Consider the following 24,781-nt stretch of genomic DNA (forward strand, 5'->3'; position numbering starts at 1 on the left):
CGGTAATAGAACAAATAACGGATGGGGTACTGGGAAGAAAAATGAGGCAGAGGGGTAATGCTATGGATTACTATTGGGGGTACGGGACAAGGAAGGAGGCATTACTAAGTGGAAGGGCTGAACATGTCACAAGTATTGTCTAATGTGGACACACCTTGCCCTACATTCAGTTATTGGTTGGAGTCAAGGTACATTTAAATGTCAGGGTGAGTGTGCATGAAAGTATGGCCTATCAGTGAAAGTCACATGGTGACAGGCACAGTGCAATATTCATGAACATGTTCGACATACTGACAAATGTACATGTCCACCGAAGGTCCTGATACCTGAGAGTAGAACTGTAGTCTCGTGCTGAGAAAGCTTGAGCGTGTGCTGTGCTCCAGAATCCTGCCTTGTCCCGTGCTCAAAACGTGGGGAAGGTAGGCCCCCGGCTACCACATTCTGATTTATCATTTGTGAACACTTCTTTCTTTCTTGTGAACACGATCCCACACTCTTGTTGTACTAGTTGTAAGGATTGGCAATAGATGCTTCATAGTATAGGCACTTTTATGTGACAAGACGCCACTAGGACTGCCTTATTATTTGATGATCGTGACTTGCTTCCATCTTAGATTTAGGTTTAGATTAGGCGTTTTTCCAACCTACCTATACAGTTTAATAAACACTCTTGAACTGTGATCACTTGTGTCTGTCTTTACTGTTGTCACCATGAGTTCCTTACACAGCCGTGTGTGGAAGTCAGGCATTGAAGTGCACTGCAAATTTTATTGTTTAAGACTTACTCCAGTCGTTATCAGAGCTGTTTTCAGCACAAACAGCCCTGGTTAGAGAAAAGGACTGTGCTGCACCAATAAGTGTTGCGTCATCAGGGGATGCATCGTGTCCCAGCGTAGCATTGCCAGGTAACCCCTGACATGGCCCGACACTGTAGACGCATGCGTGTAGACTCATTCACAGCATCGCACGCGTTCTCTGCTATTTCAGTTTTGAAGGATGAGGTAGGCTGCGGCCTAGACAACGAGGCCCTGTGAGTCAAAGAAGAATTGACATTTCTGTTTAAAGGCAGCGGCGGAGCACGAGGCCGCTCAGTAAGGAGCGCGGGTCAACACTGATCACCAATAGGAGAGACCTGGTGTCGCACACGTCATAGCAAGCTGTTCTCATGTTCAGAAATCCACAACTCATAGAAATAAAAGGTAAAAAAAGGTATTCAAAAAGAAAGAGTTGAAAATTACAAGTGGGCAATTGTAAAAGGAAGTAAAGCAAGATCACCATTAAAAAGTGCTAAAGGAAAAGAGTGAAAAGGAGACTCAGTGTGATTTAAATCAAAACAAAATCACAAGAAAATTAAAGAGACCTAGTGAATGTGTTTAAGAAATACAAAGATCAGCCTTCCAGAAAGATGATGATAATAATAATAATAATTTGCATTAATATAGTGCTACGAACCCTCAGGCATTTAAGCACTGCTTATTATTACCCACGTTGTGTGGTGCTCATTAATCCACCTCGGAAGGATGAAAGGCTGAGATTGGCCCTGTCTGGATTCGAACCTGCGTCGGTATGCTCTGCACAGGTGTGATAGGATGTGATAAGGCATTTATAACGCGCCTATACACAAGTGTTTCAAGGCGCAACGTGGCAAGGGAGAGGGAAAGAGAGGGAAGACAGAGACAACGATCATACTACGCCAAGTGTCATTCAGATCACACAAGTGTAGGGGAAGGGGGAAGAGGAAAAGTGCAGAGGGGGGTGGGGACAGTGCAGTACATGGGAAAAAAAATAACAATATGAGAAGTAGGGCCAGCTGGTGTCAAGTGCAAGGGTAAGTGCAGACATTGGGTGTCAATTGCTGGAGGGGGACTGTAGGGATACAGAGAACAGTCCCCAAGTGCAGGGGTTGCCAGGGAGGCAGTGCAGGTGTGTAACTGGCAGGGGAGGAGACCTGGGCACGAGATCAGAGGTGGCCAGGTAGTCAGTACATTTCAGCCAAGAATTCAGCAGGGGAGAGAAGGAGAGAAGGCAGAAGCGAAGAGGAAGGTTTTGAGGTGCTTCTGGAACCGGAGATGGTTCTCCTCAAGTTTCACGGAGGGAGGGAGGCTGTTCCAGAGAGAGGCCCCAGCGAGGAAAGAGATCTACCACCAACTCGTTGCTTGGAGAAGCGACTGACCCTGAGGGAGTTGGAGGCAAGTGAGCAAAGAGCTCGAGGAGGAAGATTTTTAGGAAGAGAGAGTAGAAGGCATTGAGCCACAGGCCCCAGAAGGCCTTGTGGACAATGCAGATGTTTTTGAATTTAATCCTCGCAGCCACTGGGAGCCAGTGAAGAGATTTCAGTCCTGGAGAGATACGATCCCTGGGCTTGAGGCCAAGGACACGTCTCACAGTCCTGTTCTGGATGAGTTGTAGAGGGCGGAGAGTAGAAGCAGGCAGATTTAGAAAGAGGCTGTTGCAGTAGTCCAGCCTAGAGAGTACTAGAGCTCTGGAGACAGTGAGCTCTGAGGCGGGGAAGGAGAGGAAAGGAAGACTAGCTCTGAGGCGGTGCAGCTGGTAGTGTGACTTCTTAGAGACGTCAGAGATGGGAGGAGAGAAGGAGAGTGTGGAGTCGAAGATGACCCCAAGATTTTTAGCCTCACAGGTGGGAGCAGGAAGAGGGCCAGAACGGCCAACCAGAGAGTGCCAGGAAAGGAGGGAGCGGGGGTGCCAATGACGAGAATCTCAGTCTTACTGGCATTAAGGCAGCGATCATTGGTGGCACACCACTCCTGGATAGCATACAGACATTCAGAGATGAGAGACGGAGAAGAGGTGGCCGAAGGTATCCTGAAAATGAGCTTTTAGATGTCAAAGCGAGCTCTCTACTCGTTGTGCTATCTAACTGGCTGATAGGAAGGAAATTGCTAGGGGATTAATAGTACGGGGCTCTAGAGAAGACCATGGAAGAACAGTAATAAACCTAATCTGTACTGTGTTTATTTGTAGATATTCACCAGAAGAGTAGAGCCATAAGAATTCCTGAGTGGACAGAAGAACCAGAGTGTAGAAGCGGAGATTTAACCATTTGTTTTGTTGTCCAATTCCACATCCCCCCCTTGAGCTGTCAAGTCGGAAGTGAGTTTCAAATCTCCTCTGACAGGACTGTTGGGCAGGGGTTATTGGGCTCATCTTCAATTCCTGCAGGACAGAAGCCTGAGACCTCTCAGGTTTAGAGGAAAGAACCGTATAGTGCGTCTTATGGAGGGAAAGAGATGTGCGTTGCCTGGGAAAACAAACAGAACACTCTCTGCGTTATCTTAGTTACACGAGCACGTCTTCCATTAGTGATAATTGAGTGGATTTACTTGTGCGCTATCTAATGGCGCACGAGTAGGCACATTCTTCTGAAGCAATTCCTTCAAGTAAACCGTGTTGTTTACAACTTCTAAAAGTTATTTGAAAAGGAGGAAAGACTCCATCATTGGTTTTAAAGAGGATGTAATTCTACAAGGGCTTTTTAACTTGGAGAAACATTTGTACATAGTTTTGGCATAGCTCTTTACGTTTAACCTAGTTAAAACTCCTTTGTATGGTGTAATAGCTATAATTAGAAACGTAATTATGGTGTATGGTTCCTAGGCAGAGAGTGTTAATCAGACCGGTATGTTTCACTGGAGAAAGTAGGAATTTGGGAAAAGAAGTAACTGAGTAGAGAAAAGAATGGAATTATTTTGAGATCATTTGTCAGATGGTACCGCGAGCAGGAAGAAGCAAGAGGAATAATCTGTCTTTTTTAATTGTATACACTTCCCCTAATTAAGACAGTAGCGGGTAGGTACCTTGGAGGGTCTGCAGGGCCAGCTAACCCTGTGGGTGAATCACTCTGATGTTACACCATGTCGGTTAATCTCCTGCTTCTGAATACACCAGTTAAGGCCTCTACCAACTAAAGACATTAGCCCAGAATAAAACGTGATACATTTATACATCAGATAGGAATCTCCTATAAGTGAAGAATCCCAGCAGGCTTACGTGACCTGACAGTAACTTACTTGTTAATGAAAGGTTTTAGAGTCACTATATAAAACCCTTTTATGGCACCCGTTGGTTTCATAAGTACTGCAACGTACTAGCAGAGACATGAACTTTAGGAGGCACAAGGCTCTTTCTTTCTGCGCCTGCCGCCTGCAGCTTGTGGGTGTTTGTGGAGAAATTTTAGACCCATGTTATTGAGTGCACAGTGAGAAGGGCTATTTCATGTTGTTTCAATGTGGGTAACAATGTCTCCACTTAACGCAGCCCAGCAACGCCATCAGTCACACATCACCCAAGAAGGAGAGTTGTGTCTCCTCTTCACATCGTACTCTATTTCTGAAGGAGAACCCATTTACCAGCAGGGCAGTGTTTTCTCCGAACACTATTTCTTCAATTTCTTCTCAACAGTGCAATTACAAGAAGTCATCGAGGAGAGAATGGATTCTTTAATAATTAGCACGTTTCTTTGTTAGTGCATTCTATCCAGACAAATCTTGCAATAAAAAAAGGTTTCTCATTGTAAGTATTGCATTAGAATAGTTCCGCTTAGATAAATCTAATTTAGGGTCCATTAGTTAGTTAGTCAAGTTAGAGTATAACATTATTTTGATATTATAAATGAGAAATTATTCAACTTCCCGGAGTAAGAGCTGAAACTCCAGGAGAGACTTGACTTGAATACATTCTGAGACACTTCTCTTAAGAGAGCCTTTGGCAGCGTACTTAAAGAAAACTTAAATCATATCTCCTCTAAACAATTATTTGAGGAGCACAGGTAATGAATGGGGATGAAGGGAGGTCTCGCCTCTGCAGATACCCAAGCACCTAGGAAGACTGGAAATCGGTTTGCCTTTTTATCCACTTCCACTTCCACTTTCCCCCTGGGGTGTGTCAGGGATTAACTGTAGCATTCATGGGCTTTAGACGATACACTCTTGTGGGTCTGTGAGGTTCAGCTACTCCTGCAGATCAGGCAAGTCGGCCACTGACAACGGTAATCCCACATACCCCTTGTGGCCATAGCCCCAGGACAAAACTATAACCCACACACTAGCTCTCATGTCCATGGGCAGTGATCAAATTGATTCTCGACACCCTTCCAGCATGCCAGGCCCACTGTCAATATCAATCACACACATCATCCCTTGTGGCCATAGACAGTGGCCACAACCAACTTCATCTGACCACTACCATACCCACACTCCAACCATTATTGTGGTATTTAATGAGCGCAAACCTAGCTTCGAGAAGCAACATAGCACTTTTCAATCATAGTGGTTAGAGAGCAGAGAATAAAAAGGAAGTAGGGATCTAACAACAAGGAAGGAGGACAATTGCCAGCAATGGATCAACAAGTAACCAGGGGAGGAAATGGTGGAGATCAGATAACATAGTCTCAGGTATTGTGGGGAGATGATGGTATATGGAACTAGGTGTTAGGGAGGATCCATTCCTTGAGCAGACAGGTTTTGAGCTCATTCCCGAACTGTAGAAACAAGGGGTGAATACGATGTTGATAGAGAGGAGGTTCCAGAGTCATGGGGTGTAGACAGGGAACACCTATCTTCCGTTTTTTTTCCTTTCTACACTAGTGTAAGTCTCCACATGTCCTTGCTGCTGGTGGATCGTAGGCCTCCAGAGATGCTGGTTTTTCAGTGAAGCAGTGTGGGGACTTTAGGATGACAGCCTTGTAGATGATGCAGCAGGATTTGAAGATGATACTGTCTTGCATGGCGCGAGTACATTTCAATGAGGGTCGGGGTGATGTGGTGGAATTTGAAGAGTTCTTTGATGAGTCGTGCTGCTGCAAGCAGGGCATATCTCAGGGGAGCCAGCGTAGTTGCCAGAAGGCCTTCCAAAAGGGTACTACCACCATGCAGGTGGGAGAGGCCCAAGGCTAGAAAAGTAAATAAATCAGAAGCTGTTTTCTGGGACAAAGGGCTTGGTTTTCCGCAGGAGAGAAAGTTGGTAGCAAGCTGTTTGTGTCTTCCTTGCTATGTGCTGTTTGAAGGAGAGTGTTGATGTCCCACCCAAGGAACTTGGCGCATTAGGCCAGCTGGGGTGTGAAGCCCTCAAGGTGCATAGCAGAAAGCCAACACCCACACACCTAAAGCCCCATGACAAAACTATACACAAATACCATCCATCATGCCCATGGACAGTGTCCAAATTGATTCTTCACACCCTTATAACATGACAGGCCCACTGCCAAACTCAACACACATATCATCCCTTGGGGCCATAGACAGTGGCAAGATTCCTCGGGGCATGGACAGCGTCCAAATAAATTCTTCACACCCTTACAACATGCAAGGCTCACTGCCAATATCAATCGCACTAAATGGTGTGTTTTCGCCGCAGCCTGCATTTTAAACATGCAGTTTTCATTGCAGTCGTTTTTGCTAAATATTTTAAAAATAAAAATATGTATGTGTTGTGCGTTTGTGGTAGAGGATTGGAGGTGGTGGGGCCAGGGTGAGGTGGAGGTGGCTGGGTTAGATGATGGGTATTAAAAAGAAATCATAACGGCTGCGGTGCAAACTGGACAGTTAAAGTGCAAATGGGTAAAGTGTCCGTAGCAAAAACATGTGAAACCCAATCACACATATCATGCCTGGTGGCCATAGACAGTGGCCAGATAGTTCAGGGCATGGGCCACTGCCCATGGCCACAACCCAACTTAATCGAAAAAAACAACCATACCAAAACTTCAAAACCCAGACACCAGAGCCCCATAACAAAACTATGAACCACAATCATTTCTCCTTGTGTATAACATAATAAACAAATACTATCTTAATGGCCATTTCACCCTTACAACTGTCCAGTTAAATTTCAATCCTACATATGATGCCCTAATTATTCCGATTAATAACCTAATAAAATGCAGGCCAAATTACATACAATCAATATGCAGAAAATAGATCATAATAACTATATCACACACTTGCAAGATAATTAACTCTATGTTGTCCGCAAACAGAAAATGTATCCTTGGGCAGCTGACGACCACCAAAACAAAACTGCGAGCACTGTAGTAGAAAATAAATCGTTTTTGTTGCCCAAAAACACACATATGTGTGCCTTTCTACCCTCTCATAACCTCTAGGGCTCTTTTAGCAGCAACACAAGGGTAAATGTGCATTTCTGTATACTTTGCTACTCCAGTGTCCGCAATCAAACCACATAGGGCAAAAGCCAGCATGGTGGCCATCTCAAAATGTTTTTACGCACCTCACATCTCTCAGTTAACCAATTAACACCTTGCTTGGTGTTCGCAATCCTTGTGCTGGTCCCCAATTGGTCCAGAGGCATCTCAGAACACCGAATTAGGATGTAAGCATGCAGATATTACCAATTTCTCTGCACATATTCTTCACACATATATTTTTTAAATAAAACAACACTAGACAGATTCAGGACAAGGCTGCCCTTTTCCACGTACGTTTCGTGTAAGTCTGTTCGGCGGTTTGGTCTGTAGCCATGAGCAAAATGTTTTTCCCATTCGAGTCTGTCAAGATTTTGAAAGGTTTGGGACTTGTCCTACAAGTTTGACCCCCCATTAACGAACCCACACCAAACGTTCCAAAATCATTGAGTCGGATCTATATTTGTATGCATGTTTCGGGCGCATTGGCCAAACTGCACCAAAGTTATAAGCCATCCAAAATTTACTATTCATATGGGAAAGCCAACTTAACCATAAACCTGTAATTTAGTTTCAAATTATTTAATTATATCTAAGAAAAAGTCTTGCAAGGTTCTGCTTGCTAATGGGTTGAGATATACAGGGTTATTAAATTCAATGAAGATACCAACGCTGAAGAACTAGGATTAGAAAGAAGGGATCCTTTTTTGAAATGTAACAACTACCCAAACGACAATAGGGACAATTCACATTCATGAATTTACCATTTGCTAAAAGCCATTGTATTCTCCTTCTTCTTTTCCACAACACTTTGCTGCTCTTTTCTTTTCTTTGCCATTTCAGCCTGCTTTTCCTTCCGGATTTTCTCTTTTAGATGTTCCTCTTTATCTTCTCTCCACCTTTCAAATGCCTAAAAGAAAAACACATATTTCTGTAAGTAGCTCAATGTAATGAAATATTTAGATAAACTAACTTACTGAAATGTATTAGCACCTTGCATGTGGGGTCACAGTGGCCTTTAGAAATTCAGAAGACACAGAACGTGGCCCTTGCCTCATAGTAGAGGCCCGCAATCTGAGCACAATGATGGGTGCAATGTCCCTCCTGATGCAAATCGGATTCTGAGGGCCTCCCCCATAGATACTCCATTCTCCTCCCTGCACTCCCTCCCCACACCATGCCTACGTGTCCCCCATCCCACCCAAATGCCAACTGTCATGTGTCACCACTCCCCAGTCTACCGCACCCCATACATCCTATCCTCACACCACTTACCTTATGAAATCAGCTTCACTACCCACCAGTCTTGCTCCACAGAGGGATACCAACTAAAGAGGAAACTGGCCATAGCTATAAGCCCCATCTAGTCATACCTTCCTTTGTGCAAATGGCCCTGAAGGCATGTTATATACCCTCTCTTCACTTTGGCCTTTAACATTCGTTTTCCAGGCTGGTACCACTTTGTAAAAAAGCCACCCTGTGCGGGACATTTTGCTTAATTAGCACCCGGTAGGTGGTCCAATCAGAGGGCTGAGAATTTGAGCCTTATCTCATGGTATAGGCCCACATTCTGAGCTCTCTGATGGGCTAGACCGCCCTCCCAGTGCTTTTCGGTCTCTGTATGCCTCCCCCAAAATTAATGCCCTAGATCCTACCTACCCCATTTTGACACAACAATATTCACTGGCCTGTGTCCTCCTGCCTTGCTCTGCAGATGGCTGCTATGAAAAGGGAGAATCGACTACAAGAAGGTGTATTCTCCACTTCCTCAGTGGCCATGTTTTCTGTAGTTATTTTTTAACTTGAGGAATGGCAGCTGCACCACAACTGAACTTAAAAAAAGAAGCCCATTACCAACCCGGACAAGATGCCATATCCCAATTCGCTACAAGTCCCTTGCAGTCAGGCTTTTCGGGGCTGATATGGCTCTGAAAACTGAAAGCTTGTGCCAGGCTCGTAACCTGGATTTCTAGGCTGTCTTCATCGGCTTATATTGCTTAAATATAGAATATTCCATTGCACACCTCTAAAAGAATGGTGAATATGCATGTTTGAGCATTGTTAGATTTGAATTAAATGCAAAGAGTAAGATGTATTTTTACAAATAACCTTAGTTATTTAGGTATGAAAAAATCAAAGATTAAGACAAGTTAAAAATAGACAAATTCAATGACCGTACGTTTTCATTTTATGAACTAAAATAGTTTATCTAAGAAAGTGACATTCTCATGAAAAGAAACTACTACAAAAGGACAATTAAGAAATACAGTTGGAGACTCGAAAATTAAGTTACCAAATACAAGTTAGAATTCACAAGGGCCTTTTCTCGTAAATAGATCACATAGGGAATAATTGTTTGGTGCTGACAAAAGGCAGAGATAATTGGCGATATTTTTCAGCACCAGTTATGCTAGTGTATGTTTTGTCATCATTGAAGTATACTTATTCCCTACTTGCAAATGACACCTTAAACTAGGTTTATGTGGGCAATGTTTCCTAAGCAACCCATGTCTCACAGAGACATGGTTCACGACCAGCTCGGTCACACGTTTTTACACTCTCCTCCCTGATGGCTACAAGACTCTCTCTGAACCCAGAACCAACTGTCCCAGAGGTGGAGTAGCTCTGATCTTTCCTGAGTGAGTTCCTGCTTCTGTCATTGTATGCAGGCCTACTCCTCCTTTGAATGCCTGGTCTGCAAGCTCTCTATCTCAGAGTGGGACGACCTCTCCTCTTTTCTCCTTGCCTCTACCTCTCAACTTCTCCTCAACATCCACCTGGATGCTTTCAATCCCTCCTCGGGGCTCTTTCGCAACCTCTACGACACTGTCTCTCTCTTTCCATTTTACCCTCTGGTCTGACACACATTGGATGTTCTCATCTCCTCAGACATCCCCCTCTCTAACAATCTCTCACCACTCCTCTCTCTTGGACAGAACACTTTCTGCTCTCCTCTCACCTGAATCTCTCTGTCCCTCAGGCAAAGCCGACCCCAGCAGTGTCACCAACCTTCTCAGCCATTCAGCCCATGAAGCGTGTGTCGATCGAGGCGTTTGCTGCTATTTTCTCTGCTCCTCATATGCCTGCGGCTGATTTACACCCTGACAAATACCTCTCTAACCTGCATCTTTCCAAACTTTGGATGTCCTTTCCCCTGTCATGAGAATCAGTCTGAAGCCTACCTCCAAGTGCAACTCTTGGTGACTCCGATCACACAACTCTGAAACACTAGTGTAGGGCGGCTGAGAGGAAGTGGGCATCAGACACATCCTCTGACAAACTGCCCTGCTGCCTGCTCCAAAGGCAATACAGGCTCTCTTTCCTGCCCAAGAAGAAGTCCACATCCAAGCCTGTATCTCTGCAGCCTCTAACAACACAGCCAAATTCTTTAAAATCAGCAAGGAGCTGGACGATCCTTCTGCAGTCGCCACCTATCCTGTTCCCTCCCAGTCCCTCTGCACGGCTCTGTCTTCTCACTTCACCACTAAACCTCAGGACAACCTGTCCTGTCTCTGCTCCTCCTCTCCCTCTACCTCTACCACTCTTGGACCCCTCTGGCCGCCTCTCCCCTCTTTCTCTCTGACCACTCCTGAAGAGGTTTCTAGACAAGTCTGATCTCTGAAAGTGTCATCCAAGCAGGTGCTCCACTGCTCCTCCAGAACCATCAAGGACCACATTGACAACCTTGCTCCAGCCTTGGCCGATTTCTGCAATCACTCTTTTGTCACTGGAACTTTACCTCTCCCTTCAAGCACTACCTTGTGCACACCTTCCTGAAAAAGCCTTCTGCTGATCCTTCCTGTCCGGCAAACCACCACTCAATCTCCATCACTCCTTTCTTGCTTTCTTGGGCAAACCCCTAGAAAAGCTGGCCATCTCCCAGCTTACTCACCACACTGAATCTGTTGGTTGTCTCCATGACCATCAGTCTGGCGTCAGAGCAGCCACAGGCACGGAAACTGCTCTCCTGAACACCTGTGAAGATCTGCTCACTAATCTTGATTCTAGCCTTCCTTCTGTCCTCATCCTCCTTGATTTTTCCTCTGCTTTTGACAAGGTCAATCATGCCATCCTGATCAATCTCTCTGTCAGGACCTGGGCATCACGGATAAGGTGCTGGCTTGGTTGACCTCCTTCCTCCTGGACCTCCCAGGTCCAACATGGGTCCTTTCTCTCCACCACCTCTCTCTCAACTTGTGGTGTTCCCAGGGCTCTAACCTCTCACCCTGGCTTTTCAATATCTTCATGGCCCCTTTGGCACACCTTATCTCTACCTTCTCCTCTAACTTTCAGTTTTGTGGAGGACACTCAGCTCTCTCTCCTCCTCTCCTTTCTCGCTCATTCTTGACTGTCTATTCACGATTCAGGAGTTGTGTGCCTCCAACAATCTCTGCCTTAATGCCATTAAGACCAAGATCCTCCTCATTGCGACCTCTGCTCCTGCTTTCCCTCTCTTACTCTGGCTGCCCTCCTTGGGCCCTCTTCCTCCACCTTCTGAGGGAGGCCAAAAACGTTGGTCTCATCTTCGACCTCACTCTCTCCTTCTTTCCCCACATCACAGATCTTGCCAACAAGGCCCACTACCAGCTGCACCTCCTCAAGAGGTATTCTTCCTTTCCCCACTTTTCTCCCGAAGCTCACTGTCTCCAGAGCTCTTGTTGTCTCTAGGCTGGACTACTGCGACAGCCTCGTTCTCAATCTGCCTTCCTCTACTCTCCACCCTCTGCAACTAATCTAGAAAAGGACTACAAGACTTGTCCTTGGCCTAAGCCCAGGGACCGTATCTCTCCAGCCCTGAAATCTCTCCATTGGCTCTCGGTAGCTGCAAGAATCAAGTTCAAGACCCTCTGCATTGTCAACAAGGCTTTCTGGGGCCAGGGCTTGCACTACATCCAACTCTCTCGTCTTAAACACCTTCCTTTTCAAACCCTTTGCACAGCCTCCACCAACTCTGAGGGTCAGATGCTTCTCCAGGCAGAGAGTGGGGGGTAGACCTCTCTTCTCTGCAGATGCCTCCCTCTGAAATAGCATCCTTGCCCCCATCAAACATGAGCCCGACAACCTGAAGTTCCAGAAGCAGCTCAAGATCGTCCTTTTCACTTCTGCTTATGCTCTCTCCCTCCCCTGATGACCAACCTGTACGCTGCGCTGACTGGTTGCCTGCCTACCCTCAGTCTCACCAGTACAACGCTCCCCTGGCCAGGAGCCCCTACACTGCTCCAGCCCTACCGTGCACTTAGGGGCTGTAGCTGTAACCCTACACTCCCCTGCCTCTTTGTACTTACCCAAAGCTGCACTGCCCTGGCTGCACTTCCCCCTTCCCTCCTCCCTGCACTTATGCGTATCGCGCTTGCACGATCGGAATGAAACAATGCCTAGTAAGATTGTTTGTTTTGTCCTCCGTCTTCCCTCTCTTGTCTTGCCACGCCTAGAAACACATGTGTACAGGTGCGTTATAAATGACTCATCCTATCATATCATGTCAGACAGTGTTCTGATCCCACTTTATACAATGTCAAAATTACCCAAGTGTTTATAATTTACTATTAGTATCTATCCCTACAAGGCAACCACATCACTGCCATTACATTACTGAGGTTTGCAAAGAGAATGGCTCTATGATGCAATTCAGTTTTCAGTCACGCCACAATAAATAGCGGCCATCTTTGATTCTATGACTGAAGCTGCTTCAAATTTGAGCATGCAATGCGAGATGCCGCATCTCTAGCTCAGGTGCTCTTTTTCTCCCATATTGTGAGCATCTAGTGTGCCCAATGCACACATTCTGCTTAGCACAATGTTTAGCCATTACTGTCCTGTATTATAAATCCTATAGCACATACATTATCTTTTTGTATTTGCTCATATAGGTAAGAGCCATGTGAATTATACCAGCATTGAATATATCATACACACAACACTCTTTTTTTATACGTATTTAAAAATGTGTCTCATTTAGTCCGAGATAGTGTGCAGGAGACGGGGCTTACCCAGGTTTTGGGAACTTTACTCGTGGCCGTTATCGGGTGAAGAGGCTGGAGGAGAGTGGAGTAGAGTGAGGGAGATAGGAGGCAAGGTCCATTTTATCGGTGGGCTAAGATCAGCTAAACATCACTCACTGATATCTACATGGTCCTGCCACATTAAGCAAGCTCCAGTGAGTGAAGTGGTCTGCCAAGTAGAAGTCTCTTCCCAAGAAAGTCAGGTTAATAATTTTCTGTCCTGCTGTTTCGTTTGTTGGTGTTACTCAGGAGGGTGTCCATAGGCCTTATGTTTTTAAGTTTTCTCCTGATGTCTGGTACAAACCTCAGGGACATTTCAATATATCAAGAGCAGCAGTACCAGCAGTGGACCTGCAGGCACTTAGCTTACAAAGAAACATCTCTGGAGCTCATAACCGAGTTCAGTTGGGTGGTTTTAGCATTGTTCCTCAGAGAACCTCAAGTGACTGCAGATGGGAAAGAGTCTTTGACTTGTCCCTTTCTCTTCTGCGGAACCATGAAAATCTATCTAAGCAAGGCAAATTTACCTGGGTCTCAGAAATGTCCTGCTTCCAATTTTAGGCCAAGATGTGTGCTTTTCAAGTTCTACTCTTGTCACTGGAATTCCAGACTGTAGCATTCAGGCCAGGAGGACCTGGTGGTAAGTTCTAAAATCCAGGGTGGTGATGGACTGAGAGATTCCAAGTGTAACTCGTCTGGGTCGGACATTAACAAGCTGCCAGTGGCACCCGGCCTCCACAGTCACCAGAGTCTGATCACCCAGCGCTGGGCCTTCATTACAGAGTCCAACAAGACAACATGAAATTCAGCAATTGTCCCAAGACAATCCCTCCTAATCAGCGAAAACTAGCAGGACTGCTTCACATTAATAGATGGACAGCCGGGGGACTACAGAATTTCCTAAAGAAAATCTGGCTAATAATTGGTACATATACACCTAGAATGTGACAAGATATGCTGTGAAAGTATGCCTATGTACTTGATTCAATTATTTAACATATATATTTCAGACCTAGGTTCCACTCTTAAAAAGGATAATTATTTCCCCCAGACTTGCGGTCGGTTTCTATATACTACTTTGGTTATGGTGACAATTTGGTCATTTTGTACCAATCCCCCATTGAACTACAGCACAGTTTAGGTGCCTTTGAAAATTACATGAAGGTGAAACAAATTGCTTAAATCAAAGGTTAGAATCTTTTCACGCAGCAAGAAGATAAGGTCATGTTTGTGGCTCACCGAACCCTAACAAAAAAAACCAAAAAAAACTGAAATATGATCGCTATTCTCAATTACCAGTGTTAAACCACTATGAATATAAAGTGGAAGCATGCTTACTCTATGTGGCCGAGATTTTACACTTTAAAGATAGACAAATCTGGCACAATTTTGAAGGGTTGATTTGGCGCAAAATATTATCACTCCCAAGATGTACCCCTATTTCTGAACTAAGATTTGTGTTGGGCCCTCGTTCATTACATGTTCTGAATGAATGGAAACTGCAATTTCTAATTCTTTACATATGGATATTTAATTACTCATTGAAAACAGAAGCTGTAATGTCATAGGTAATTAATTAAATGTATACAGAACAATTAAATCATACAAAAATGTGTTGTGTTTAAACCCCATGCTAATTAATAGGTGTATATGGATTGATGACTGGTGCAAAACTAGAGCCTCTTTTGTGACATATGCACTATTTTATCACGGGGCTGAAGAAGAGAAGAGAAATAATTCAATTGATGGTTATCTTACGAAATTCTTTTCACACATATGTCGCAACTTAATACCCATGTGTGCCAGATCAAATATTCCTCGGGGGGGACTGATACTGTCGTTTTTGTGGTAATGCTGAAAGAGTTGAAACTTGGAGCATGTTGTTATTAACTGACCCAAGCTTGGGCTAATTAAGGTAAAACAATTTAATGTCTTTTCACATGATGAGAATGTCATCTCTTTACCAGGTTTTTGGAGAACAAATTCTCATGGGGAACCAACTGTCTTTTTTAACGAATATTAGATAGGTGTTTGAAATTTGTTCAAATTACACATTTTGTACAAATACCTATGGTTTTATGAGAAATTGAATGTATTGGTACTTATTTTAAACAATTTACATTAATGGCAGTATAAAGAAGTAATATTCTGTAGAAATATTTTCCTTTTTTTCAATTGGATTATTACTAGTCTTTAAAAAAAAAGAAAATCGGACTAATCATTTTTACATAAGACACCTAAAATATGACAACATTATGCTGCAAAGGTTTGCTTATGTACTCATTCAATTCTCTCCTTCCACCACCCTTTGAACAACAAAATATGTGCCGGAAGTGCAACCCTTTTGCTGGTTTAAAGGCTACCTCTAGGATGCCCATGCCGCAGGCATACCTCCTCTTCCCACAAAATGAACAGAATCTAGGATGCTGCTCCTCCATCAGTAGCCTGGCATTTATGGCAGTATTCAGTCAATCTGGTATGCATGCAGCGTATGATGTTGTGTTCCTATTTATTCAAGTCACTTACTGACCGTGGGGTTGCAGCCACTGACTTCACACACTTGATTAGTAGAAAATGTCCCTTTCCAATACTTTAATTTAACACTAATTAAACTCTTCTGAAACATAACATTTTCATTAGTAAAGACAATATATTTCTCACTGCCTTTTTTGATTCCTCTTTTTTCTCTGCCATATGTTCCAATTCTTTCCTTTTTTTCTCCTCCTCTTCCTTTACTTTCAGCATATTTTTCTTAAGTTCCTTAGTTTTCTCTGCCTTCCAGGCTTGAAAGGATGCTGATGCTTCTTCTTTCTTTGCACCTCCTTCCTATTAAAACAAATATACAACATTTTAAAATTAATCGCAATTCTATCTACCTTCACCGTACCACTTTTTTTCTTTTTTGGAGGTGGGAAATGTCAGGTGTACGATTCATTTTCAGAGAAATAACTGTTAAATATACCACATCAAAAACATTTTGGGGCTCATTCCTATGTCACCAGATAGGTAAAATAGGTGCTAAAAACAGGCATTGAAATGTAACACCTACGTTCACTTCTTATTTGTGTATTGTGTGGCTTTTGTAGGTATTTGTAGGCAGAACTGGGGCATGGAATGGGATTTCCATGTATGTCAATCCCCATTGCTCGATCTGCAAAAATGGTATGGTTTAACACCAGCATGACATTTTCATGCTTCTGTTAAACCAATGAATTCAAATGCAATCTGTCTGTTTTTCGCACTTGCTAAAAGCCACAAGAATCCACTATAAATGGACAGTGCTTTTTTTTAAGATCATAGTTTTTATTGAATGTTCTTATAAACACACAAACAGACAGACAAATGGTCAAACAGCATTTTCCCCTCAATAATCATTGAACGTTTCCACATCAACCCTAATTAGCTACTGATGATTACAACAGGTCACATAATCAGCCCGATACAAATATTATGCAGCAGCTGGGCTAGCATTTTGACCGCCTCATAGCTTCTTCACCATTATCAGCCAATATTATACTAATTTCTTGCATCCTCTGCCACCACCCATGGTCTATAGACATAGGATATAGGCAGAAGACGTAAGAAATTACAACTCTTGGAACATCTGGACCTTGATGTTCTTGCTCTCACAGAGAGCTGGTTTAAGGACAGCTCTATCACAAGTTTTGACATTTTCCTCCCTGAGGCCACAAGATTCCCTCTGAACTCAGGCCCAACAGACCAGGAGGGGAAGTTGCCCTAATTATTCTAGAGTGGATCCCTGTGTTCCTCTCTTACTCTGCCCACCTTCTATTGGCCACCGGGCCAGTCCACCCTCTTCTTCTATGAATGAGCTAGCCTGGCACCTTCTCTCCTTTCCTCCTCCTGCTCCTCCTCCTCCTCCTCCTCCTCCTCCTCCTCCTCCTCCTCCTCCTCCTCCTCCTCCCCCCAACTACTCCTGTTGAGTGATCTCAACATCCATCTTGACTCTCCAGACTCTTCAGGAGCTTTCTGTAACCTATGCAACCCACTCTCTCTCTCTCTCTCCATTCTACCTTCTAGTCTGACGAACACTGCCGGCCACAACTTGGATGCTCTTATCTCCACAGACATTCCTCTCTCCATTCTTCTCACCACCCCACTCTCATGGACTGATCACTCTCTTCACTCCTCTCACCGGAAGCTTTACTCTCCTTTAGCACTGGCACACCCTGCACTGACTCCGACCTTTAAGGTCATCCGACCGATGAAAAAAGTGTCAGTGGCTGCCTTTGCCTACACCTACTCTCCTTCCCCTACTCTAGCGGCTGACTCCCACCCTGATTCAGCCCTCTCTAACTTTCACCTTTCCATCTCCAATACCCTTACCCCTATCATGAGGGTCCTACTGAAGCGTGCCAAAAAGTGCAACTCTTGGTACGACTCTGACCTGACTGACCTTCAACCTAAGTGCAGGGCAGCAGAACAGAAATGGGGATTTTCAGGCACACCCTCTGACAAGCTTGTCTGCTGTCTTCTGCAAAAGACTGTGTATCCAGTCCAAGAAAATAGTCCATATTGAAGCTCGCATTTCTGCAACATCCAACAACATGGCCAAACTTTTCAAAGTCTGTAAGGAACTGGCCAGTCCTACTGCAGCCTCTTCCTCTACCGCACCCATCCAGGCCATTTGCTCAGCCCTGGCTGCACACTTCACCGCAAAAACACAGGACATCCTGTCTTCTCTCTCCTCCACACCCACCATCACCTCCTGGGCCTCCCTCAACACCCCCTGGTCCGCCCATCACTCCCCTTCTTCTCTCCCCCCTCTCCCAGGTCACATCTGAGGAGGTCACTAGACAAGTCCGGTCTATGAAAGCTTCTTCCAAACAGGTGGACCTCATTCTTCTTGACCTCTCCTCGGCTTTCGATATGGTAAACCACAACATCCTGATCTCACGTCTCAGTGATCAAGCTCTGGCGTGGCTAGCATCCCATCTCGCCGACCATCCTTCCCATGTAGAACTTGGTTCCTTTCTCCCCGCTATCACTCTCTCTACTTGTGGTGTCCCCCAGGGATCTAATCTACCCCCCTGTTTTTTTCAATGTCTACATGGCACCTTTAGCCCACATGATCTCTTCTTTCACCTCCAACTTTCAGTGTTAGGCAGATGACACACAGCTCTCTTTCAGGCTGCCCTCGGCATCTTCCTCCTCCTCGCTCATCCTGGACAGTCTACCTGCAATTCAGTCCTGGTGTGCTGCTAATGATCTCTGCCTTAATGCCAGTAAGACTGAGATCGTCCTCATATGGATATTGATATGTTATTTGTATTGTGCTCGTACACAATTGTTTCAGAGTGCGACGTGGCAAGGGCGGGGAATAAGGGAGAACAAACAACGATCTTACTAGGCTCAGTGACATTGAGAACGTGCAAGTGCATGGGAGAGGGAGAGGGGAAAGTACATAGACGGGTGGGAGAGGTGATGACTGCTGAGCAAAAAAGGAATAAAAATAAATAAATAAACATAAATAAATAATAAAAGCAACAAACAGTGGTAGTGCAGCCAGCAAGTGCAAGGGGACTTAGGGACATAGGGACCCCTGCTCCCGTTTTCCCACTTTCACTCTGGCCGACCACCCTTGGTCCTGCACCCTCACCCACTAGTGGCAAAACATCTGGGCATCATCTTGGACTCTACTCTCTCAAATCTCGGACATGTCCAAAATGTCCCAATACCATCTGCACCTCCTCAGACGTATTCTACCTTTTCTCACCTTCCCCCAGAGGCTCACTGTCTCCAGAGACCTGGTCCTCTCCAGACTGGACTACTGCAACAATCTCTTTCTCTATCTTCCCACCTCTAATCATCAACCTCTTTAACTTATCCAGAACAGAACCACAAGACTTATCCTTGGCCTCAAGCCCAGAAATTGCATCTCTCCGGTGCTGAAATCCCTCCACTGGCTGCCCGTGGCTGCAAGGACCAAGTTCAAGTCCTTCTGCATAGTCCACAAGGCTTTCTGGGGCCAGAGCCCCACTATCTACAACACTCTCTTTCTAAATACTCTCATTCCAGAGCCCTCGGCTCAGCCTCCTCCAACTCTCTGCGGGTGAGTCGCTTCTCCAGAGATTTGGGGGTAGATCCTTATCCTCTGCATGTGCCTTCCTCTGAATAGCTTACCTGCGTCTTGAGCCGGACCTCCTTAAGTTCCAGAAACTCCTTAAGACATTCCTCTTTTCTTCCTCTTTCTCTCTTCCTCTCTTCCTCTCCCTTGATAACCTCCTTTCTCTTCTCTACTTTCCCTCCTTCGTTCTCATCCCCAACCTATTCAGTCAGCTGACTGGTCACCTGGTGCACCTCCCGAGCCTCACAGGTCCCAGGCTCCCCCGCCAGTCCTGCACTTGCCTCCGGGCCTCCGCAGTCTGCCTTGCATTACTGTACTCGTAATACATTCCATGAGAATGACACCCACTCTGCACTTAAACCTGGCCCCTGCTGGACTGGGCGCACTTGCCCACTCCCCCTCTCTCACACTTCTGTCCGCACACTTGCGCGACCTTGAATGTACTAGGCTTAGCATGTTTGTCTGTCCCGTCTTCCTCTATCTCCCCTCCATAGCTTGCTGTGCCTGCATGCATAAGTGCATTGATGACCAACCTTTTTGTCTTGTATGTTTCTCTCCATCTTCCCTCAAATCCCCCCACTCTTTGTCACGCACTTATACTAGTATAAATGCCCTTGCCTAGTATGCTAGTTATTGCTGTTAGGTCATTAGGAATCTTCAAGGCCTAAGAATGACGATATCCCCTTGTTCCATTCCCGCCTTGAAGCGCTTTGAAGCACTTAACTTGTGTGCAAGCGCTTTACAAATAAACAATTACAATTATAATTACAATTACATCAGATATTGGTCCAAAGGTAATCAACCTTCAATGCTTAGTCATTTTGCCGTTACCTCCTGCCCCAAATCCTATATTCTAGAGTCTGATCAGCGGTCCAGGTACCAGAGAACCGACCAAATCATAACCAAGCACTTAAATGATCAGGAACTGAAACCAACTAAACAAACTAATTAACTAACTAACAATACACACCAAGCTAGACTCACCAGCATAACTGCTTATGTCCGTGGACTGGATATCCAAGCCATCCCCTTTCTACTGTAGTTTGATTATCTAGAGTCCAGAGAACCTTACCACCGCTCCACTACGCCCCTCAGAAGAGGGAGAGAGAGAGAGAGAATCTTCGGCCTACTGGGCCATCTCATTGTGTGTCTCCAGTCTCCGTCCCGAGCCTTAAGTATCTCCCACAGATGTGCCCAAATTCTGCTTCTCTGTCCAGCAGCCTATAGATGAGTCTCTCAAATACTGCTATTTATGATATGATAGGTTATTTATAACGTGCTTAATACCCAGATGTTTCTAAACGCAGACCTGGCGATCGAACCTGTGATGCTCTGTGTCGTTTTGCTTCCAAGGCGAGCAGTTTGCCCTTGAGCTATCCTCCCGAGACTCAAAATCTCCATCTCCCAGGCCTCCGCTGTCAGCTTAGCTGTTACGCCCCACCGCCTCACTATGCCTTGCTTTGCCACTAGCAGAGCCTTAGTGAGCCACTTCCCCTCTTGAGTCGTAAGGTGACATTCCTGCAACAAGTCTTGTAGTATGCCCACTGTTGGGGTTCAAGCAAACCCCCTGCCCAGCGCTGCCTGTATTGAGTCACGTGTACTCTTCCAGTACCTGTTGAGCTGTGCGCAAGACCAGAGAACATGTAGAATATACGCTTCTGGTGCATCACACCTCCAGCACATATCTTGCAGTTTAAGTCTCTGGGGGTCCAATACCACGCCTGCAGAATTTTGAATTATGTTAACTTAAGTCTTCCTTCCTTGCACGCCCTGGTATAATTCTCCATAATGCTATTAATTGATTCTTCACTCAGCTGACCCTTGCCAGTAACCCTTGCCATATTTCCACAATCCTCTCCCATGTGCTTTCTGCATATAGTGAGTCCCTGAGTGTGGTGTATACTTTCCCAATCCAGAGGGTCCCCTCCCCAGTCTTATTTATTAATATTTCCGCCACTGGCGAACTTGCTGGCCCCTTCCTCTGCTCTCTCTCAGTACCTTTGCAACGCAGTGCAACAGTTGAATGTATGTCCACTTTTCTGTGCGACTGAAATGGGATCTAGCAGATGAGGATTCAAAGCTGAGCATGCTGCCTCCCTCCCATATATCCCTAACCTGCCGTATTCCTCTTTCCTATCATTCTGTCAACCTTACACTTTCTCCCCCTATTCCAATGATCTTATTATTCCATATAGTGGCCTCCTCTTGCCAGTGACTGTCCACTCTAAGTAATCTGTGTGCTCATCTCCATGCTTTCATCATAGCTCTAAGGATTGGATGCTTCATGTGTTCTTCCTTCTCCTCATATACCATTGCCTTCTCTTTTGTGCCCCCAATAAACTGCTCCAGCTGCACCCAAACCGGCCTCTTGTCTGGCTCCCTATTAAAGCAGCTGTTGTGTTAGATAACACAGATCTGCATTAGGCAGGTTGAGGCCCCTGATGTTAGAAGAGCGTACAGTTTCTCTAATTTGAGTCGCAGCCTCATGCTCCCCACGCTTGATTCCGCTCATTATCTTTTGCATGAATAGAGGTGGTACTTGTAGGGGCAAAATAGTGAAAACAAAGTTAAGCCTTGCTATCACTTTCATTTTCACAATTTGTGTTCTGCCCCAGAATGACGAGTTGAGCGCCTTCAAGCAAGCCATTTCTACGCATAGTTTGTTCCACATACCTTCCGTATTGTCTCTCACCAGATCTATTAGGCCTAGATAGAGGTTTATCCACAGATATTTCAACCCTTTGTCCACCTATCTGAAACTCTGGCTCGAGACACTGGCTTTAAAAGTGCCCTTGTTCAGCATCATCACTCCGGACTACTCCCAGTTGATCTTGTGTCCTGCAAAGCTGGAGAAGTCTTTCACCACTTTCGCTAGTGTGGCTATAGAGGAACATGGATTAGCCAATATTAGCATGATGTCATCAGCATATGGTAGGGCCTTTACCTTCCCTGCTGATGTCTGTATTCCCTGTATGTCTCTATGCTCCTGTATTGCAGTCAAAAGCGGTTCAAGTGCCAGAGCAAAAAGCAGCAGTGACAAGGGGCAGCCTTGCCTGGTCCCTCTCATGATTAGGAATGGTTCTGAGATGTGTCCCCCATGTTTATCTTTGCACTTGGAGAGGAATACAATAACCTAACTTTCTATATATAGCCCTCCCCTAGACCAAAACGGCACAGCGTCCTAAACAGATACCCCTACTCCACGCTGTCGAACACTTTCTCTGGGTCCAATGAAAGTGCCACTACCTGTTTGCCTTCCCTCTCTTGCCATAGCACATGGAATAATACTCTCATGTTATCCCATGCAGTCAGCCGCAGCATATAACCCACCTGTGTGTCATGCACTAACCCTGTTATTACCACCTTTAGCCTTGAAGCTAGTATCTTTGCTAGTATCTTAATATCAACATTTATCAGGAGGATGGGTCTGTAGCTGCCACACTTGGTTGGATCTCTCCCTGATTTTGGCAAGACTGTGATGAGTACCCTGATAAAATCTGAAGCCAAGGTCCCCTCCCTTGTAACCTCATTATCAAATTCAGTTAGTGTCTCTACAATGTTCCCTCTCCCCCTGCCTTGTAGAATTCTACAGGCAGCCCGTCTTCTCCTGGTGATTTGTTCGCCTTTATGTCTCTAATGGCTTCCCAGACCTCTTCCACCCTGAATGGACTACCCAACATTAGCCTGTCATCATCTCCTATGGTTGGCAGGGTTATTGTGCCCATACAAGCATCTTCACTCCTTTGATCTTCTGTCCCTTCTGCCATGTATAGAGCGCTGTAGAACTGGCAGAAGGCTGCATCTATCCCGCTTGGGTATATAACCTGCTCCCCTGTTCCTACCTTTTCAATCACAGCTATGACTGTGTGCTCTTCCCTCTGCCTCAATTGAGCCACCAATAATCGACTCACCTTCTCAACCTGTTCATACGTAGTAGCTTGATCCTAAACCACGCATATTCTTCTTTCTTCGTGAAGATCATGTTCAGCTCATATTTTGCCCTTCTAATCTCTAATACGTTTTTCTTTGATGGCTTTGCATCATATAAGCGTGTCAAAAAGGCTATACCATCCTCCAGCAATTTCTGTTGTGGCCCATCCTCCCTTTTCTTCAGTGCAGCTCTCTGCATCATAATCCCTCTAATGCAAGCCTTACTCGCCGCCCACAGACCACTTGTTCTGCCAACCAAACCTTCATTGAATGAAAAATACTCCTGTACTAACGTCTGGAGTGCCTGTTTGTACTTCAGGCTCTTAATTATACTCGTGTTCATCCTCCACCTCTTCACCCTTTGCTGCACCCATGACGTGTCTAGCTGAAAGCTCACTGCTTTATGGTCTGAAACCCCCCCTGGAAGGATATCGCATCATATTACACTATTCATTATTCGGGTTGAGAGCAGGAAGTAATCAATGCGTGAGCACGTGCCATGCACATACAACGTTTGTTTGTTTGTTTTTATTATTTATAATGCGCAAGGGTACCCAGAGGTATCAGGGCGCAGCATTTACAAGAATTTTCAAAGCTTAGTTGCAGTCATCATAAAAATACATATACGTAGGACAATAATGTAAACCAATGTTATATACAAAGAAGCAGTGAGGTAGACAGGCATTATATACAAGTAGACAGGTAAGCACATGTGGATAGGGTGTGTGCAGGTGTTGCAGCATTTATTGTCCTAGTGGGCCTCTGTTTGCAGCCATGAAACTACCTTGGAGCGGACGTTTTGGTAAGGCAGGTCCATTCTGAGGTTTGCAGGCAATGAGTTCCACAACTTGGCCGCTTTTACAGGGAAGCTGTTTCCCCCTATGGTGCCACGTTTGTAGTTGGGAATGTATAGGCAGTCTTTTATATGCCGTTCTTACGGGTCTTAAGGAGGATTGTCTCTGAAATCTATTAACCAGGTAGGTTGGGGCAGCATTGTTGAGAGCTTTGTGGGTGAGAGATGCCGTTTTTAAGAGGATTTTGTCATTAGTGGAGAGCAAGTTGTTCTGTTGGCAGAATCCTGTTATGTATTGTCTTCTAGAGATGCCCAGAGCTGCTCTAAGAGCGTTGTTCTGGAGGATTTGTATCTTGCTGGTAGTGGCCTTGGATGATCCCAGGTAGAGGGCATTGCAGTAGCCAAGGCGGGACAATATGAGGGCTCTGGCAAGTGTAAGGCAGCTATTGTCCAAAAGAAATGGTTTGGCTGTGCGGATTAATTTGCATGTATATGCCGTGGAAGATGCTAGGGAGCTCACTTGTTTTTTAAAGGAGAAATCGGTTAGAATCCCAATGTTTTGACCTCCTGTCCGACTGTGATGTTATTCCCATCAAGCATGAAGGAATTGTATGCCGGGCCCAGTTTCTTTAGGCTGTAGGTGGTGCCTAGGATGATAAGCTCTGTTTTATCATCATTCAGGCATAGTCCATGAGTGGCCATCCATGCCTGGATGATGATGTACACCCTATTTAGCAAGGCCAAATACTTTCCATAATCTCAAGAAGGTGGAAGGAGGGTCTGGGTATCATCTGCATAGTTAGTGTATG

At 45.1% G+C, this 24,781-nt stretch overlaps 1 protein-coding gene across 2 annotated transcripts in view; it reads right to left on the minus strand.

The window, feature by feature from the left end:
- Nucleotides 1-24,781, minus strand: part of MAP9 (microtubule associated protein 9) — a 470,608-nt gene that overhangs the window by 97,369 nt on the left and 348,458 nt on the right. Inside the window, exons 11-12 of one of the 2 annotated variants that reach the window (XM_069631321.1) lie at nucleotides 15,826-15,987; nucleotides 7,924-8,069 (exon numbers count right to left, since the gene is read on the minus strand). In XM_069631321.1, coding sequence (XP_069487422.1) covers nucleotides 7,924-8,069; nucleotides 15,826-15,987 — 308 coding nt within the window. Of the gene's footprint in view, nucleotides 1-7,923; nucleotides 8,070-15,822; nucleotides 15,988-24,781 lie in introns of both variants that reach the window. The other variant, XM_069631320.1, reaches the window with a different exon arrangement.

Source organism: Ambystoma mexicanum, chromosome 6q, assembly GCF_040938575.1.
Source record: "Ambystoma mexicanum isolate Mex_15411 chromosome 6q, UKY_AmexF1_1, whole genome shotgun sequence".
Classification (NCBI taxonomy): domain Eukaryota; kingdom Metazoa; phylum Chordata; class Amphibia; order Caudata; family Ambystomatidae; genus Ambystoma; species Ambystoma mexicanum.